At 42.8% G+C, this 19741-nt stretch overlaps 2 protein-coding genes across 3 annotated transcripts in view; both read right to left on the bottom strand.

Moving 5' to 3' along the window:
• Positions 1-4310: 4310 nt before the first annotated feature.
• On the bottom strand, positions 4311-7189 carry Tmsb15b (thymosin beta 15B). The gene is made up of 3 exons (XM_013036591.1): positions 7101-7189; positions 5561-5673; positions 4311-4640 (listed from the first exon to the last, which is right to left on the bottom strand). The coding sequence occupies exons 2-3, from the start codon at positions 5658-5660 to the stop codon at positions 4603-4605; spliced, it is 138 nt and encodes a 45-aa protein (XP_012892045.1). The 5' UTR covers positions 5661-5673; positions 7101-7189; the 3' UTR covers positions 4311-4602.
• Positions 7190-14569: 7380 nt separating this feature from the next.
• Positions 14570-19741, bottom strand: part of Slc25a53 (solute carrier family 25, member 53) — a 30697-nt gene continuing 25525 nt past the window's right edge. For both annotated transcript variants that reach the window (XM_013036579.1, XM_013036580.1), the window contains one exon: positions 14570-16079. In XM_013036579.1, coding sequence (XP_012892033.1) covers positions 15128-16048 — 921 coding nt within the window. In that variant the 5' untranslated portion in view covers positions 16049-16079 and the 3' untranslated portion in view covers positions 14570-15127. The remainder of the gene's footprint in view (positions 16080-19741) is intronic.

The following is a 19741-nucleotide window of genomic DNA, read 5'->3' on the forward strand; positions in this document are numbered from 1 at the left end:
ACCACTTGGTCTAAAAGGCACTGGCATTGAGTGGTCACCTTGAGTTTGGGGTTAGGGGAGAGCATCCATCATGTTAATAGATTACTTATGAAAAATTAATCATATACCTAGTACCTTTGTAGTTCAAGTTACTCCAACAATAACAATAAATTTGTAGTTTATGGTTCTACATTTACTTAATTAAAATTAAATTCGGTTTCAGAATTTTTTCAGGTATACTTCATAAGGATCAATAAGATCATAAATATTTTAGCAGTAACATCATTTACATTTTTCAGTCATATTCTCAAAGGAATATTATTGGCATTATACAAAGGTACTGTTTCTGCAGCTGGTAGTGCATAAAATGCCAATGCTGATATACAAACCAAACTTACTTATTCAAACCCTTTTTTGAGTGTGTGTGCCAGATCTAGGGCTTGTACACAGGACCTCACACTCTACCACTTGAGCCATGCTTCTAGTCCATCACTTTGCTGGTTATTGTGTAGAATGGAGTCTCAAGGACTTTTCTTCTGAAGCTGATTTTGGACATCCTCCAACTCTCAGCTTTCGGAGTAGCTAGGATTACAGGTGTGAGCCACCAGCTCCAGGTGAATCAAATTTTTTTGCCAGTCTTGGGGCTTGAACTCAGGGCCTGAGCACTGTCCCTGAGCTTCTTTTGCTCAAGGATAGCACTCTACCACTTGAGCCACAACACCACTTCTGGCTTTTTCTGTTTATGTGGTACTGAGAAATCAAACCCAGGGCTTCAGGCATGCTAGGCAAGCACTCTACCACTAAGCCACATTCCCAGCCCTCAAACTTTTTAATAAAACATATCCCAAATTTGGATTCAATTCAATATGGAACTGGGAGTCCAATGGAGTCCTCTCAGAGGGTAATTATTATAGTATGGGGGCTCCTTCCGTATTTCTTCCCTGGGCTTTGCAATAAGTATTAGATGGCTTGTGTGTATATGCCTACTCCCCACCCCTCTTTTTATTGATTGAGCATGAACCTAGAGCATTGTGGGAGGAAAAAGCTGTGATGGGCTACAGGTCATCTATTTATCATGTGTTATGCCTACCACTATCAAGCCCTATCTACCTGAGGTAAGCCATTATTAATAGCAATCCTTTAAGGCTAAAGTTATACATATGTCCACACAGATAAAAGACCAAGGACAAAGACTCTTATTAAATGTAGGTATGTATTAGTTTAGTTCTAGGGTATTTATGAAACTCATTTGCTCTTTTCTGTTTTCAGTAACAGATCATACCTGCCTATGTACATTGACAGGACAAAAGTGTGAAAACACTGACATGTGATTCTTCAAAGGAATTGGATGTGCATAAAATACAACATTTCATTTCAGCTGTTTTTCTTGCCCCATAACTATAACTATTACAATAAGCCTTAGTACTGTTGATTTTGCAAATAAATAGATACAGTACAAGGTCCTAAAATCCGGATCCCTGCTTATTGAAGAAAAATCTCCCCCTTACTGGTAAGGCAAGTGAACCTAGTGACTAGAACAGTAACCCCAAAAATACACCAGGATGACTATTAGATACAACAAAACACAAGTTATTGTACAACCCCAGTTTACCTGGCAATGCTCAAGTTTTCCTTTGAGCTGGATGCATAAGTGCTGAATCTCTCATGGATGTATAACACCACATCCATCAATTTTTCAATTAGCACCATTTAAATGGGAGCAAATGTGGTAAATGACAGAATCAACATACAGAGATATATGAGCAAATGTGAATTTATCTGGATTCAGGATGGTTCCCCATCTGCATAACTTGTGGGGCAGACCCACCATGACAGACTTCAAATTAATTGTATTGTGGTGAGTCTTCAGTGCAGTCCTAGGAAACATTTTGGGTACTGAGCAAGCAGCATGTCATTGAAAGTGGCTGATTCTATTGGACAATTGTTCCAGACTACGTGTGAAGGTATTGGTGATCAACAAGGTGTCTTCCATGGTATAAATCCTCATGCAAAGGGCCATGTATGGTGTCTTACACCTGGAATTCCAGTTACTCAGGAGGCAGAGACCAAAAGGACCATGGTTCAGGGACAGCCCAAGCAAAATTTTAGGAAGACCTCATTTCAGCAAACAAGTTAGGTATGGTAGTTCACACCTGTAGTCCCAAGTAAATGGGAGGGGTAGATAGATCATTGTCTAAGGCATAAGACCCTATTAAAAAATAACTAAAAGCAAAAAAAGTGTGAAGAAATGGTTCAAGTAGTAGCTATCAGATGCCTAGAAAGCACACTGATCCACCTGATTTCTTTGTAGAACTTTATGCCAGAGCAAACAACATAGCTTCCACTTCCTGTAAACAGTGATGTCAGGATGTGAGCACTTAGGAGAGGGAAGATAGTATGAGGCTGCAAATATGATTGGACAATAAAACCTCTTTTGTAGGTAGATAGGTAAACAGATAGATCACAGTATGAATATACTTTGTGGACAACAGTTTTGGGGGTTTTTTTTTGTTTGTCTGGGGCAGGGCACTGTCCCTGAACTCTTCAGCTCAAGGCTAGCATTACATCACTTGAGCCACAGGGCCACTTGTGGTTTTCTGGTGGTTTATTGGAGATCAGAGTCTCAGGGACTTTCTTGCCTGGGCTGGCTTTGAACTGCAGTCCTCAGATCTCAGCCTCCTGAGTAGCTAGGATTACAGGTGTGAGCCACCAGTGCCCGCCAGGCCAACAGTTTTAACTGGTAGAATTGTAGGTGACTGGGTTTTGAGATCTGTGTATATGCATTTTTATTGTATTGGTCCATGCAAGCTGCCATAACAGAATACCATAGACTGGGTAGTGTAGACAATACAATTTGCTTGCAGTTCTATAAATCCTAGGTCCACATCCATCAGGACCAGGCTCTGGTGATTGCATTTTTTCTGATATGTGGATGGGTCACCTTCACTGTGGCCTCACAAGGGAGTGCTATATCTCTTCCTCTTCTCACAATGTCAAAGGCCTATAAAATTAGAACCCAATCCTTATGACCAAAAGAGCCTATCACCAGGTGTAGACACGGTGGAGGTTACAAATTCAATTGATGAGAAGAGGAGCTGTGGTTCAACATAGTAGAGCACTAGCCTTGAGCCAAAGAGCTCAGGGACAGCACCCGGCCCTGAGTTCAAGCCCCACAACCAACAAAAGATAAAAAATATTTTTTTTAAAAAGCCAGGTGCTGGTGGCTCACGCTTATAATTCTAGCTACTCAGGAGGCTGAGATCTGAGGGTCACAGCTCAGGCAGGAAAGTCCATGAGACTCTTATCTCCAATAAACCACCAGAAAACTGAAGTGGCACTGTGGCTCAAGTAGTAGAGGGTTAGCCTTGAGCCAAAGAGCTAAGGGACAAAGCCCAGGCCCAGAGTACAAGCCCCATGACCGAGAAAAAAATTCAGTTGATGAATGGGGAAGAAACAGTTCAGTCACTAGCACTTATGTTCATCGTGAAAACAAAGAGTGCTTGGCTTAAAAGATAGTACATTCTGTTCAGTGCAAGAACCAGACCAGAGGTTCATTGCTATCAGTCATTAGCCAATGTCAAATAACACAGTGTACACATTATAAAAGACCATGTTGTGCTTAGTATGGTGTGGTAGGTTTTTAAGAAGTGATTCTTTCTTCCTCCCTTCCCTGTCCAATAATAGCCTCCCATTAAGGTGAAAAATACTGCAGAAGGCAATGAAACCATCTTGAATTCCAGTCCTTTTCATCTTGTGCAGCTCACTTCAGATACCATGTTTCCATATATTCATTCTGAGTTAAGAGGGCCTACATAGCTGGGCACCAGTGGCTTATACTTGTAACCTTAGCAACTCAGGAGGTTGAGCTCTGAGGATCAAGGCGTGAAGCCAGCCCAGACAGAAAAGTCCCTCTGACACTCTTATCTCTAATAAACTGCTCAAAAAGCCACAATTGGCACTGTGGCTCAAATGGTAGAGTGCTAGCCTTGAGTGCAGAGGTTCAGGCACAACACCCACAACCTGAGTTCAGGCCCCAGGACTGGCAAAAATGGGGGGCACTACATGACCTCCTCTTCCCAGATTCTCTAACACTATAATTCCAACTGTAGGGGAATAGCACTTAGCATTGGCCAGTCAGAACTCTCTGAACCTGGACAAAGAAAGCATTTCCCGGATGCATAATCTACTAAAGAAGTTTTTCTTCAGCCAATTTTAGTGGCAAAGAGAACTGTGTTTAATTTCATTCCTTCATCAAGAATGAACCACTGGTAGACCATGACTATATTTATTAATTCAATGTTATAATTGAAATGAAAATCAAGAAGCTGCAAAAGCATTCAACTTTTTAATGATTATGAAGCAATGAAGGCACCTACTAGATTAAAGCTGTCTTGCTCTGTTACACACAAGGGTCATCAATGGTGAGATTACTGTGATGTGCATCTGCTGTCTGGAATTTCAGTTTAAAAACAAATTTAAGGGAACTTGGCTATTGCTGACCTCTTAGTCAGGAAACAATAGTAGGGAAACCATCTGCAGGTGCCTTAAATTGCTACACATAGGTTTATAGAAACAAGCCTCCCAGGTGGTGTTGCTGCTTGCTCTTGTAAGGACATCCCCATTCTAGGATGTTTGGATACACTCCTTCTCCTGCTGGATAGCTAGGGATAAAAACAAATAAGAAGTCAGTAAGAGAATGTTTTTCCTAGGATTAGTTTCAGATTCTTGCAAAAGAACACTTCACTACCAGACTGGAGGGTATAGCTTTGTGGTAGAGTCTTCACTTGACAAGCACAGGGCCGTGGGTTTCATCCCCAGCATTGTAAAAAGGATTTTGTCAGTAAATGAAGGTTGCCATACATGCCACGTAAATATTCATGAGGCTCCACATCAACTTAATTTTTATCATTTGAGGCAGATTTATGCTATTTCCACTTTTTCTGTGGACTACATGGATTTGAAAATAAATGAAACACTTTCTTCAAATTGATCGTTAAGTAATATGCAAATTATACTTTCATACTTTCAGATAATTTACTGATTTTGGAACGCTCGGAAAATACTGACCTAACAAAAACCTATTGTGTAGCATCTGTGACTATTCTTAAGAGTTTGTTCAAAAATATATAACTTGAGAGCAAAACTGACCCCATGAGTCTGGAAGCCTTAAGTGTACTCCAGATCTAAACTTTGCCATCCATCTTATGTTGTGATTGAGTGAAGGGTGTCATGTTTTTTTACAAAAGGGATGAGATCACAGACTCAAATTTGGAGATGCAGAAAAATACCAGATGACCAAAAGTGGACAAAACTAAGGTTTTGAGTTTTTCCAAGGTTAATTTTAATGAGATTCAGTAATTTTACAAGAAATTCATTTTCTTCTTCATCCTTACTACTAGGGCCTCTCAGGTAAGAACTTCTTAATCCCAGTAATGGTCAATTTGATATTTTAACTGCTGCATTGAACAAAATGGTATTCTAATGCTCACTTTGTGACAATATTTATTAGAAAAAGGTTTATTTACAGAGCCTATCAACTTTCCCTTTTTTTTCTCTCAACCAGAAATCTCCCATAACTTACTTTCCTTTGAGGGAAGGGTATTTTTTTCCTCAGTATTAGTTTTCTTCAATTTTGATCGGTCAAACTTCTCCACTTCAGACATGTCTGGTTTATCACTCATCTTGAGTAAGAGGCTGGAAAAAAACACAATTTTTAAAGTCATCTAAGAAGAACTTCATTAGACCAAGAGGTAACAATAAAATGTCTTAATAGCAATGTATATTTTTCCTGATGATTTTTAAGAGGAAAATAGTCAACAAACTTTAGAAAGATATGGTCATTATTAAAATATTTTAAATTCCCACGTCATTAGACTATTACTGGTAGGCAGTAAGTGATATTAGATGAAGATGCATTAGAAATCAAGATGCCCAATCAGCCCGGAGCCAATATGTCTGACTTTAAAAAAATCACAGCAATGGTAAAATGGAGGGGAGAGAAGCACATGAGCAGACAGGGATATGCAAACAAGAAAGAAGGTTAGGAGGAGGAGGAGAAAGGGGAGAAAAGGGGGGGAGGGGATTACCAGAAGGAATGGATTGTATTTTAACAGGGTGCATACTATTTGAGTATGTTCACTTTCTATTCAATTACGTTTTATTTTGCGCTTTCCGATAGAAAAAGAGCAAGACAACTGGGCTAACTTATTTCTACTTTAAGCGTCCAAAGACAGTAGATTTAAGATGCTACCGTAAAAGGAGGTATTTAATTCAGTCTAACCAATTACACGTCATGCAATCTTGGTGTCACTGGTTTGTAAATGCTGTTAGAAAGAATAGCTAATTAGGATCTGAAGTGAGACTTCAGCAGAATGAGTTGTCTCATTTCACCCTGTGTTCTTGGTACAGGGTAAGAGGCAAGAAGGTAAGCTGCCTGGCTGTGGGCACGAGACGTTTGGTGACCACCAATCATTCCGGGTTTGCTCAGAAGAGACAATAGGAGCCCACACACACCAGAGGGGAAAGCTCTCTCCTCTGCATGCCTCGCCCCACCCTGGTGGGAGACGGCAGGGCCAGTGCCCAGGGTAGAGTGGAGAGGACCCCAAGCAGCCACAAGTTCCAAACTCGCCCCCGTCCAGTCAAGGCTGCCCCAAGAGTCTTGTTTCTGCGATCAGACGCCAAAGGAAACGCTGGCGAACCTGGGATTAACAGAATCATGGCAGGGCGGGCGGTCAGGAGCAGTTTGCGTGCATTTCAAAGTACCTGTTATCGCTGTCGTGTGCCTTAGCCCAATGGGGGTGAAGAAGCCAAGGGCCAAGACCCTGAAAGCCCTTCCAGAGTAGCCCCAACCCTCCTCCGGGTCCTCCCCGTCTGGGAACTGCAGCGACAGGGCTGGACGGCTCCGGCCGTCCGGGGACGCCCGGGAGGCTCAGCATCCTTAACTGAAAACCTGGAGGCTGCGCCCGAGGAAACAAAGGCGCGGCCTCTCACACGACCCACCCGCCGCGCAGACGCGAAACATCGGCCCGGACCGCCGCCTCCTCCTCCCCAAATCCCGCACATGCCCCGCGCGCCCTCCCGTCCTCACGGTCCCCGACTCCGACCGGACCACGCGTTCTCACCTGGAGGCCTGGTGGCTCCCTTGAGGACGCTGGCAGGAGTAGAACGCTGGCTGGCTCGGAGCCGGTTGGGTAGCTGAACGGTTCCGCGCGGGTCTTTTTAAGTCTTGTAGCAGGCCACACCCTCAGGCCTCGCCCCAGACCTCTCCGATTGGACGGCGGATCCCGGACCGTTCGGTTCCTCCTCCCACGGCGGCAGCTCGGAATCTCAGCACTAGCTGCTACACCCTCACCCCTGCCACTCGCCAGCCGGCTTTAAGACGCCATTGAAGACCCCGCCTCGGACTCGCCCGGGGAGAACCCAAGGGAGAGCCGACTTCCTCTCACCGATTCTGCCTAGGGGGTCGGCATTTCCCTGGAATCAAATCTTTCAAGCACTCTCCGCTTTTTTTTTTAAAATAGAATATTGAGATGACCGTGGTACGGACGCGAAACTCAGTGATCTCTGTCCCAATCCTTAGCCAGGCAGAAGAGCAGCAATGCTGCTCATGGTGAAGGTGGGGGGTACGAGTTCATCCACGCCCGCAGCTGGACATCTCTGTGAAATGATGCAGTCCTATGTAGAAGACACATTTCTCACTTTCGCTTCCACTAAAATTTGATATCAGACAAATTACAACAATCATGGGAGAATCTGCCTAGACTATCTTTATCCCTAATCTCTAGCATGTTTCTTGGTTGACAGAAAACACTGAAGGTTGAATCTCTACGTTGAAGTTAAAAAAAATCATGGTAGTGCACAATTTTAGACAGCAGAAACTCCTACTGCCGGTTAAAGGAGGAAAGTTAAAAATCTGGTACTTTGGTTACTTACTGAAGGTTTAGTGTCATTTTCTGGGCACTCGCCTAGACTATAACCCGTTTAAGGCAAAATGGAAGTAAAATTAAGTCTCAATTGCATCCCTCATTTTCCATATGGCTCGTGTATGGTGGTTTTAGACATACAACGATGAACAGGGATGTCTCATCTTTTCCCCACCTCACTCCACCCTGTTGTATACTCTTGTGACACTTTGGTTTCAGAGTTTTTTACGCTGGTTGGAAAGACTCAAAACAGAAACATACACACATGATCAGTCCAATCTCTGCTTCCCACATACCAAGGATCACAGACATGAACCACTATGGCCCAATGAAAAATTTTAATGGAACAGTTTTGAGGACACAGTCCATTCATTCTACAAATATTTATTGAGCACTTACGTGTGGTGCAATTATTTAGGCACTGGAAATAGAGTGGTGACTGAAAGGAATTCCCTTATACATTAGGTGATGCAATCTGTTTTGTTTTTGTAACTCAATATTGTTCCCAGGGGGCTGGGAAAGGTGGTTGAGTGGTAGAGTGCTTGCCTTGCATGCCTGAAGCCCTGGGTTCGATTCCTCAGCACCACATAAGCAAAACGAAAAAAGCCACAAGTGGCACTGTGGCTCAAGTGGTAGAGCAGCTAGCCTTGAGCTGAAGAGCTGAGGGACAGCGCCCAGGCCCAGAGTTCAGGCCCCATGATTGGACCACCCCCAAAAAAAAATATTGTTCCCAGTGCTAGGTCCACGGACTAGCCTTCCCCCAGGGGATCTTCCAGAACTTCTCCAGCCCCACATCTTAATCTAAATATGAAAGCCCACTCCCCCACCCTCTCAGGTGATAGGCTCTGAGAGACTGGGCAGGAGATGCTCAAACAATAGGTTCCCTCCCCCAGACTTGCACAGTAAACTTGTGAAACTCTGAACTCTCAAGCTACCTACGACCTGGCCTTGACCCTTTGAACCCTCCAGTTCCTCATGACCCTGCCCCCCAGCCCTTACCCTATTTAAGTCCGCCACCCCAACCCTGTCTTGCCTCCTTGTCTCCTGACTCTCCTAAGGTCACCACAGCATCTCTCTTGAACTTTCCATTAAAGTTGATCTGGCCTGTTGAGTTCATATTCTGCTCTTTCTTTATGACTCAGTTTCCTAATGATTCCTTATGACTCCATTTCTTAACGTTAGGGTTGTTTGTATTGAAAGTCCCAGGAAATGAAGTGGAAAAACTAGGGACAGGTGGAGAGGAAAAGCTCAATCTTTGGCATATTAAGCTTGGAATACCTGGATCTCAGTGAAAATGCTAAGTAGGCAGGTGAATAGATTCCCTGTGCTATTTTTGCATTGCATTCACAATTCCTCTCCAATCTCATCATCATCGACTTAAGGACTGCCATTTACTTTGTATGGGGGGAAGGTGTCTGTGCCTCTACTGAGGCTTGAACTTTAGGCCTCATGTTCTCACTAGGCTTTATTGCTCACAGCTGGTCACAGTTTCCTTCTAGTGTTTTGCTGGTTAATTTGAAATGAAATCTTGCAGATTCTTCTTCCTTGGCTGGCTTCAAACCATAACCCTCCAGTTCTCAGGTTCTGAATAGTTAGGGAAGCAGGAATGATTCACTGGTACCTGACCACTGTTCACTTTTTGAAAACCTAATTAACTATTGGTAACTTTATAATATTAATGATGAATATATCATCAAAAGATAGCCACACAAGTAACTGATTTTTTTTCTGATTTCTTTTCTTTTTTTTTTTTTTTGGGTCCGGTCGTGGGGCCTGAACACTGGGCCTGGGCGCTGTCCCTCAGCTCTTCAGCTCAAGGCTAGCACTCTACCACTTGAGCCACAGTGCCACTTCTGGCTTTTTTCTTATGTGGTGCCGAGGAATCAAACCCAGGACCTCGAGCATGCAAGGCAAGTGCTCTACCACTGAGCCACCTTCCCAGCCCATTTTTCTGATTTCTTAACATACATATTTTCTCTTGAACAAAATAAGAAAGCATTACCTGTAAGAAGCCCATGAAAGTCCTATTTGTGAGAATCCTTTTGTTGTCAGTAATTTATTTAAAAAATTAGGCAACTAATACAAATACAGCAAAGATATGTTAATCGCTGTGAGGAATTATGGTACATTAGGAAGCATTAAAATTAGAATATCAAACATTTTTATTTTAAAATTTAATAGTTTATTCTTTGTGGTGCTGAGAATTTAATAAAGGACCTTGCATATGCTAGGGAAACAATCTACCAGTAAGCTATTGTTACCTTTGCAGAAATTAAAATATGCACAATGATTTGCAGAAAATGGACACTGTATCTGGTTTCTTTGTACATAGTGATAAGAATAGTTAAGAAGCTTTTAAAGGGCTGGGAAGGTGGCTCAGTGGTAAAGCGCTTGCCTTGCATGCCTGAGGCCCTGGGTTCCAATCCTCAGCACTACATAAGCAGAAAAAAAAGCCAGAAGTGGCACTGTGGCTCACGTGGTAGAGTGCTAGCCTTGAGCTGAAGAGCTGAGGAACAGTGCCCAGGCCCAGAGTTCAGGCCCCATGACCGGACCCCACCCCCCAAAAAAAGAGGCTCTTAAAGAACAAGACTGGGGTGAGAAGACTTTCCTATCAGATACCAAAATTTATTTCAAAGTTACCATAATAAGCCAGGCATGAGTGGCTCATGCCTGTAATCCTAGCTGCTCAGGAAGCTGAGATCTGAGGATAGAGGTTTTGAATCATCCTAAGCAGAAAATAATCTGCAAGATTCTTATAATCAAATAACTAGCAAAAAGCCAGAAGCGGAGGCATGGCTCATGTAATAGAGCTCCAGCCATGAGTGAAAAAGCTGAGTGCTCAGAGACCTGAGTTCAGGTCCCCATGCTAAAAGAAAAAAATTGCAGCAATAAAACAGTGATGTGTTGGCATGAGGTTAGACAAATAGACCAGTGAAATAGAACAGACAAAAATAGTCCCAAGAACAGTTCATATTTGACAGAGGTAGTATTATAAAGGAGTGGGAAAGGAAAAGCTTTTCAAGAAATTATATTAGGACACTTGAATATATATATATACACATATACAAATATATATCATTATATAACAAAAAATGAAAATAGACATCTATCCTTACATTTTACACAAGTCAATTCAAAGTTTATTAAAGACCTAAATATGAAAGGTTAAACTATAAAAATTTTAGATGTTAATCTGTATGACATTGGGGTCAGAGAAGGATTTCCTTGGTGAGGGACACAAACAGCATTTATTATAAAAGAAAGGATTGATAACTTTGACTATATTATACCTAAGAGGTCTACTTATGAAAACAAACTGTCGGGAATATGAAAAACAAGCAAACAAATGAGAAAACACACATACAACACATGCAGAACAAACGACTAAAGTTAGAACAAATAACTCCCACAAATTAATTTGAAAAATTTACACAACCCAATAGAAATAAAACAGTGACTATTTTGGATAAAAGCTTCAGGAGGAAAGAAATCCTAATGTCCAACAGACGTATATAAAGATGCTGAACATTATTAGTAATTAGGAAAATGGAATTTTGAAATGCTTCTGCATAGGCAAAAGTTGAGCCTGATAATAGCAAGTACTTTCCAGCAGGTGGCACAATGGGAAAGGTTAAGTATGAATTAAGTATGAAGTTAGGTATTATCTCATTAAGGTAAAGGTGCCCATACTACAAAGACCAGTAGTTATATTTTTAAGTAAATACCCTAGAGACACCTTCATTTGTGTGAAGTATCAGGAACATTCAGAGTGGTGATGTTTTGTAACAGTTAAATTTGGACATTCTAATCAGGATATTCCTCAAAGCTATCATGGAAAATTGGTTGTTGGCCACTTGGTTCTTACCCGCTGGCCAAACACTGGTAGCTCATGCCTATAATCCTTGCTATTCAGGAGTTTAAGATCTGAGGGTTGCATTCTGAAGCTAGCCTGAGCAGGAAAGTCTGAGAGACTCAGCTTCAATTAACCAGAAACACTTATCATATTAGATTACTGTATGATTTAGGAATCATACCCAGCAAAAGGTCTGTATATTTTCAATACAACTGTAAGTGTAATTTCCTCCCATATACTTTTTTGTTGGTCCTCATGGCCTGGCTACTGTCTCTGAGCTTTTTCACTCAAGACCAGTGTTCTAACATTTTGAGCCACAGTGCCACTTCTGGTTTTCTGGTGGTTAATTGGAGACAAGAGTCTCAAGGACTTTCCTGCCTAGGTTAACTTCAAACTGTGATCTGCAGATCTCAGCCTCCTGAGATTATAGGCATGAACCACCAGCTCCCAGCCCTCCCTCAAGATATTTTCTATCCACAACTGGTTGAATGTCAGGACATAGAACCTGTAGGTAGGGAAGACTAATGGCAGCCTCCTAAGCCACCTGGATCTGCCGATATGGATGGTCACCAACAGCTCTTTTGGACTGACTTTGTTATCAAATACTCTGGTATCATATTGCCGACTATCGCATTCAATGATGAATTTCCATTGCTAGATACAATAAGACACATTTGGTTTTGTCAGGGGACACAAGTGGAAGGCATTATCATCTATAAGGAGTGAACACATGTCAGCTTGGAAATTCTCAAATTTCCATAGTTGAAACAAATGGTATAGCTATGCTATGTGATTCCAATTGTGAAATTTCAGTTTCCACAGTGGTTATAACAACAACCATGGAGTTGGGCACCAATGGCTCATGCCTGTGTTCCTAGCTATTCAGGAGGATGATATTTCATGATCATAGTTTGAAACCAGCCTGAGCATGAAAGTCTGTGCGACTCATATCTCCAATTAACAATCCAAAAGTTGGAGGTAGAGCTGTAGCTAAAGTGGCAAGAGTGTCAGCATTGAGCAAAAAACAAATAAACAAAAAAGCAACTAAGTGACAGCCACCAGGCCCTAAGTTCAAGCCCCAGATCTTGAACCTGTGTATGCATGCGCAAGTGCAGACATGCACATGTGCGTGCACACACACACACAGATACAACCATGGCATAAAGAATACAAACCCACCAAATGATTTAAGTTGTAAGTAATTTTATTATTGTTATTATTATTATTATCATTGGCATCAATTTCATTAGCACAAAACTAAATCCACTATTAAAAGAAAACAAAACACAGCCCAAAGTCCTGTGTATTGTTGACAATGGATCAGTAACATTATTTTCAGGTACAAGGGACAGCACCCTGAGGATATAGACCATATCACAGCTTTGTAAATCAATTCAGTAATTCACCCACATTATTGAGCACCTAGGCACAATGGAGGATTTAAAAATTCATACAAGATCCCTGCGTCAGTGGCTCACACCTGTAATCCTAGCTACTCAGGAGACTGAGATCTGAGGATTATGGTTTGAAACCAGCCTGGGCAGAAAAATCCTTGTGAGACTCATCTCCAATTAACCACTCAAAAACTGGAAGTAGAGCTGTGGCTCAAAATGGTAGAGCATTAGCCTTGAGCAACAGAGGTCAGGGACAGAGTCCCCTGAGTTCAAGCCCCACGACTGACAAAAATAAATCATACAAGAATCCTGGCTTTGAAGAAGTTTTCAGTCAAGTCGGTGGTATTGGAGAATGGAAAGAATGTCAGGCCACATGGGATCAGTGAAATCTGTGTTGGTGGGCTCTTAGAAAATGGACATCACAAGCCGGGCGCCAGTGGCTCACTCCTGTAATCCTAGCTACTCAGAAGGCTGAGCTCTTAGGATTGCAGTTCAAAGCCAGCCAGGGCAGGAAAGTCCGTGAGACTCTTATCTCAAATTAACCACCAGAAAACCAGAAGTGGTGCTGTGGCTCAAGTGGTAGAGCATTCAATCGCCTTGAGCTGAGGAGCTGAGGGACAGCGCCCAAGCCTAGAGTTCAAGCCCCACAACCGGCCAAAAAAAAAAAACAAAAAAAAAAAAACAAAAAAGGGACATCACAGCAACTAACAACATCACATTTGTTTGGGGTAAATAAAAGAAAAGGGTCTATGGAAAACATGAGTTGGGTTTTGAGAACGGGAAGGCTTTAGTAGACTGTCCAAAAGCTGCAAGGTAGAAATGACAGTTAGGTTCAGTGTGGCCACAGATATGTTCATGGTATGTTTAGGGACAGGATAACAGTTCATTTTGGCTGGAGTATGGGGTCCATGTAAGCAGGAGTGGTGTGCTGAGTTGAAAGGCATATAGGGGTCATCTTTTGAATGCTCTAATTGACAGGTTATGATCTGTATGACCTGTAATCCTAGCTACTCAGGAGGCTAAGATCCTGAGGATCAGGGCTGAAGCCAACTCAAGTAGACAATCTGAAAGATTCTTATCTCCAATTCACCAGCAAAAAGCCAGAAGTAGAACTGTGTTTCAAGTGGCAGACTGCCAGCCTTGAGTGAAAATGCTAAGAGCATGAGGCCCTGAGTTCAAGGCCCAGTACCAGCACACACAAAAAAAGAAATTTATATCATAGTCACTATACTAATCAAAACGTGAACAATTGTGAAGAGATATGGTCATCTTACTTCCAGACATCTTCAAGAAATGCAAGGGGGTATCTAAACAATGTAATCACCTTGCTATTAAAAAATGTTCCAGCAGATAACCCCAAACAACCTAGAGTAAAAATTCCTTATTTTGCACGTAATTATATTTCATCCTATCCAGCCATCTCCAGACTCACCAATTCTTGCACTTGATGAGTTAAAGCCAGGTAAAATTAGGATTTCCAGCCATAGCTGCCACCCCAAAGTTAGGACCCATAGCATAAGAGAGCGGGGTTGTGATAGAGGCAGTGAACCACAGCATGAAAATGTAGCCATCTGAGTTTTCCAGAATCTCCATCCTTAGAGTCTAGCATAGTTTATTGCAGTTGGAGTTCTACTCATTTTGGCCTGGAGGCCATCTGGAGGAGTCTCAGCCACACAATGACTGTATGAGATCATCTTTTTAAGTTTCCTTGTAATAAGGAATTTCTGGCAGGAATTACATTTACAGACCTCTTGCCTGTAAAGCTACTGAAGTTGTGGATAGATTGGGGTGCCCAGGGGATCTTGTTGGGCTTTATTTGTGCTTAACAGGCTAGTAATTGGGAACTTCTCCCAGGCGATGACACTTTACAGATACTAAAACCGATTGCATTAGATCATCAAGCCAAAGAAGTAAGCTATATAGAAACAACCAGGCAAGATCTAGAGCAAAGATGCCATGATCACATTTCCTGCAGCTAGTCAGTCTTTCACCTCTTTCTTAGAGTGAGACTTCCTTTGTAGGAAGTCATGGATAGCAGTAGTGAGCCCCCAGGTCACACTTGACCTGAGAATAACCAGGGAACCCCCTCGGTAGATCAAGAGTACCTTTCGGCCCCGAGTGTCCCACAAATCCCGGGCAGAGGCCCACAGGCTTGGCATTCTCTGCCAGCCAATATGGGACTGCATGTTGGCAACCAGAACAATGAGAGGATACAGAACGAGGCAGGTGATTGTCCCATTGACACTACCTGATACCAAGGCAGGAACCCAATGGGGTAGGCCTTGCTGTGCCAAGCCCTCCTGGATGGGATCCTTGAAAGAAAAATACAGAGCACTTCCCAGGCTGTTTCTGACGAGAACAGGCCAGAAACCACGATAATAGCCCAGTGAAAGCCGCCCCCACAGCCCATAGGAGTTGAATTCCTTGAGAATGCTGACTGTGCTGGGGAAGCGAGCTTGCTTCCGGCCATCCTGAAGCACATTTTGCACTCTTTCAAAGGGGCTCAGTGCCACAGCTTCCACCACACCAGACATGAGGCCTGCAGCCCAGCGGTGTCCCAAGGGATGTGGCCCAACGGGGGAGAAAAAGCACAGCAGGCTGTCATATGTCCCAAACAAGAGAGTCCCTTGCAAAGTCTTGGAGAGAAGAGGTGGGTAGATCCCCCGGTAGAAGTACTGAGGACCTTCATGCCAAAGTTGCTTCATAGCCTCTGACACAGCCATAGCATGGATCTGCTGCCGGAATACCACCTTATAGATAGGGAAGGTCAGAAAAGTAGACATAAAGTTGGAAATGGCTCCAAGGGTGTAGGCCTGGGAGGGCCAGCTTTTCTTTCCTGGAACCTCTGCTCGTGTCCAGTGCTGAAGCTCCTTTCCAGCAGAGTGGTTCTGCTCCCCCATGCTGAATAAAGCGAGATGCAGATGGGAGAAACTGGTAAGAGGAAGGGAAAAAGTAAGTTAGACTGTCCATGTAAACCTGTTGGCAAGTATTTTCATGGCTTGGTTAGAAACAGAGCCCTATGAAACTCAGGTCTAAGAACATAATTCTTTTTCCCCTTCCCCTCCACAAATTATACCGAAATAAGGATACAGGTGGACCCGTTGCAACAATGAGAAGTACAAGTTGTCATGTAGAAAACGAACGTTACAACTTTGGTGGTGGTGGGGGAGAGGATGGAAAGGGATGGGAAGGGGAAACAAAGGAGGAGGCTACAATGCTTGATAAGAAATGTACTCATTATCTTGCCCATGTAATTGTAACCCCTCTGTACAGTTTTTTCACAATAAAAAAAAAGAACATAGTTCTTTGGACTAGTTTCTGAGAAACAGACATATACTTAAGAGATTAAGGATTTATGAAACTACCTGGGTAAGCCTGTAGTCCTAGCTACTTGGGACATGGAACTATAGAAGATCATGGTTTGAGGCCAGCCTGGGAAAAAAATTCATGAAATTCCATCTTTACCAATGGCTGGGCCTGGTTGTGTGTACCTGTCATCCCAGCTATATGGGAAAATACAAATAGGAGGTGATTCTAACTGACTAGGCATAAAAGAAGACCTGATCGGGGCTGGGAAAGTGGCTCAGTGGTAGAGTGCTTGCCTTGCATGCACGAGGCCCTGGGTTCGAATCCTTAACACCACATAAGCAAAAAAAGAAAAAAGCCGGAAGTGGTGCTGTGGCTCAAGTGGTAGAGCACTAGCCTTGAGCTGAAGAGCTGAGGGACAGCGCCCAGGCCCAGAGTTCAGGCCCCAAGACCAGACCCAAAAAACAACAACAACAAAAAAAACCAAGACCTTATCTAAAAAATAACCAGTGTAAAAAAAAGGTAATGAGTGGCTAAAATGATTGACCACTTCCAAACGTGAGGATCAAAGTTCAAACTCCAATAATGTAAAAAAAGAAAGAAAGAAAGAAAGAAAAAGAAAAACTCATCAATCTTAAATGAAAAGAAAAGCAGTTTTTCTTGAAAGCTACCTCTACAGTATTTTGCTAATATAACAAATTTCAATATACACATGAGATTGTGGAAGGAAGGCTCCAAAACCTATTGTGTTCAACTTTCACTACATACAACTTGGCATTTTAGGAACTTCTAGAGTTGTAGGTTGTTTCGATCTTTCCAAAACAACTTTTGTTTTGCTTCAATTATTTGTAAGTAGTAGTTTCAAAGGGGTTTCAATTGAACATGTCAGTTTGTGAGTACAATGCACATTGATCAATGTCACCTTGTTGATGATCCAAAACAATTTTTGTGGTGCAAAAATCTGAACTCAGGGGCTGGGAATGTGGCTTAGTGGTAGAGTGTTTGCCTAACATGCATGAAGTCCTGGGTTTGATTCCTCAGTACCACATAAACAGAAAAGGCCAGAATTAGTGCTATGGCTCAAGTGGTAGAGTGCTAGCCTTGAGTGAAAAGAAGCTCGCGGCAGTGCCCAGGCCCTGAGTTCACTCCCAGAACTGGCAAAAAAAAAAAGAAAAGAAAAGAAAAGAAAAACTGAATTCAGACCTCACCCATGATAGCAAGAGTTCAGCTACTGAGCATATCCCAAAACCTACCAAAAAGTATTTTTAAAGGTATTCAATAATTGTAGTGCAATATTTTAAAGGTTGATAGTAACTTTGGGGTGAGAAGAATCTCCTCACTTTTCTCAGTAGATTCATGCTTCAATTATATGTGTCTCATGGCAAGACCCCATCTATTCCCCCAGGAAAGAGCAGCTGCTTCTGGAAGTTTGATGCCAAGTATGTAAGCACCTGGCAAGTGTATTTACAATAGAGCACAGTTTCTTCACATCCACCATTGACATTTGAGACAATGTATTTTTTTTGCTAGTCCTGGGGTTTGAACTCAGGGCCTGGGTGCTATCTCTGAGCTTCTATAGCTCAAAGCTAGCACCCTACAATTTGAGCCACAGCACCTCTTCCAGCTTTTTCTGAGTAGTTTATTGGAGATAAGAGTCTCACAGACTTTCCTGCCCAGGCTTTGAATTGTGATCCTAAAATCTTAGCCTACTGAGATTACAGGTATGAGCCACCAGCACCTGGAAATTCTTCTCTCTCTCTTTTTTCTGATAGTGGTGCTCTTACCACTAAGCCATGCCTCCAGCCTGATCTATGCTTATTTTGAGTACACACCTATCCAATTATGCTAGTCTTCTTGGAAGCTAGGATCACAGGCAAGGGCCACCTCATCCAGAAGATGTCTCAAAAACTGTGTTTATGTTTTAACCCAGGTTGGCCATTAACCAGGATACTCATAAACTCAACCAAGCTAGGAATACAGTTGTGCAACACTAGGGTCCTGCTGAGCAGAATGTGCTTTATTATTAGGACCTGTCCTTTTTGTTGTAACACGTTTAGCTCCAAGCCTCATTCTCCTTACTGCTTACTCATAGCACCAGTACAGATCTACCCAATGTGACAGTCAAAAAATGTCTCTAAGCTGGGCAACAGCCTTATCTCATGCCTATACTCCTAGCTATTCAGGAGACTGAGATATCAGGATTGCCATTCGAAGTCACCCTGGACAGGAAAATCTGTCAAACTCTTCTCTTCAATCAACCACCCAAACCAAAAAAGCCAGAAGTAGATATGTGGCTCAAGTGGTAGAGCACTAGACCTGAGAAAAATAAAACCTCAGGGACAACTCCCAAGCCCTGAGTTTAAGCCCCAAGACAGGAACCAAAATAATAAATAAATAAATAGACAAATAAATCCTCCAAAGATGACAAGATAACTTGTCTCATGGAAGGAAATATTACTCTATGTTCTGAATCACAGTACTGTAGGGAAAAGGCAGTGCTAGAACTGCAAGCTATTGTTTCCCATCCCATAAAGTTAGGGAGCAAATGGGGGGAAATGGGAGCAAAATCAACTTGGGAGCCAGGACACATGAAGGAACTTTGAGATCAAACAGAAATGAGAGCTAGATTCAGTGGCACAACCATTAAGTCTCAGCTAGACAGGAGGTTAAAGAAGGAGATTCAGTTGAGCCTAGGAGCTCCAGAACAGCCTGGGCAGGAAAGCACAAAAGACGAAGGGAGGGATGAAGGAAGGAAAAAAGAATGGAGGAAGAAAAGAAAGGGGACTCAGTGGAGACCCCAGGCAGTTTTTCCTGAAGGCATTGTCTTTCCCTGGGCTGAGGAGACAAGGCGTGCAGCACAGGGAGCTGCTGTGTGTGTGAGAGAGGAAGCACCCAGTTGTCTGGATAGGGGAGGGGAGAAAGGGGAGAGGACATGATGAGCAACTGACAGCGATAGAAAGCCTGGTGGGAATTGTACAGCACAGGTTTCACATACAATCTTGAGCTATGTGGTCTGGGGTGGGGTTGGTGTTGGGAATCTGCATTAACAGACTATGGCTCACACAGTGGTGAAGAGGGTGCTGGCTGAGGCCCCACTGCAGCCTCTCTGGGTTGCCACACTCACAGCCTGCCTTGGAGTGAGTGCTTCTCCTTCCACAATTGTCCTCCTCAGCAAGGCTTTCCCTCTGGCTTATCCCCCGATGACACAACTGTCCCTTCCCCTGGAGCCACATTCATCTCTTAGTGGAGAGGACAAGTTCAGACTCCTGTGTTCTGCTCATCATCCC

The sequence above is a fragment of the Dipodomys ordii genome, unplaced genomic scaffold, assembly GCF_000151885.1.
Source record: "Dipodomys ordii isolate 6190 unplaced genomic scaffold, Dord_2.0 Scaffold303, whole genome shotgun sequence".
In the NCBI taxonomy this organism is placed as follows: Eukaryota; Metazoa; Chordata; class Mammalia; order Rodentia; family Heteromyidae; genus Dipodomys; species Dipodomys ordii.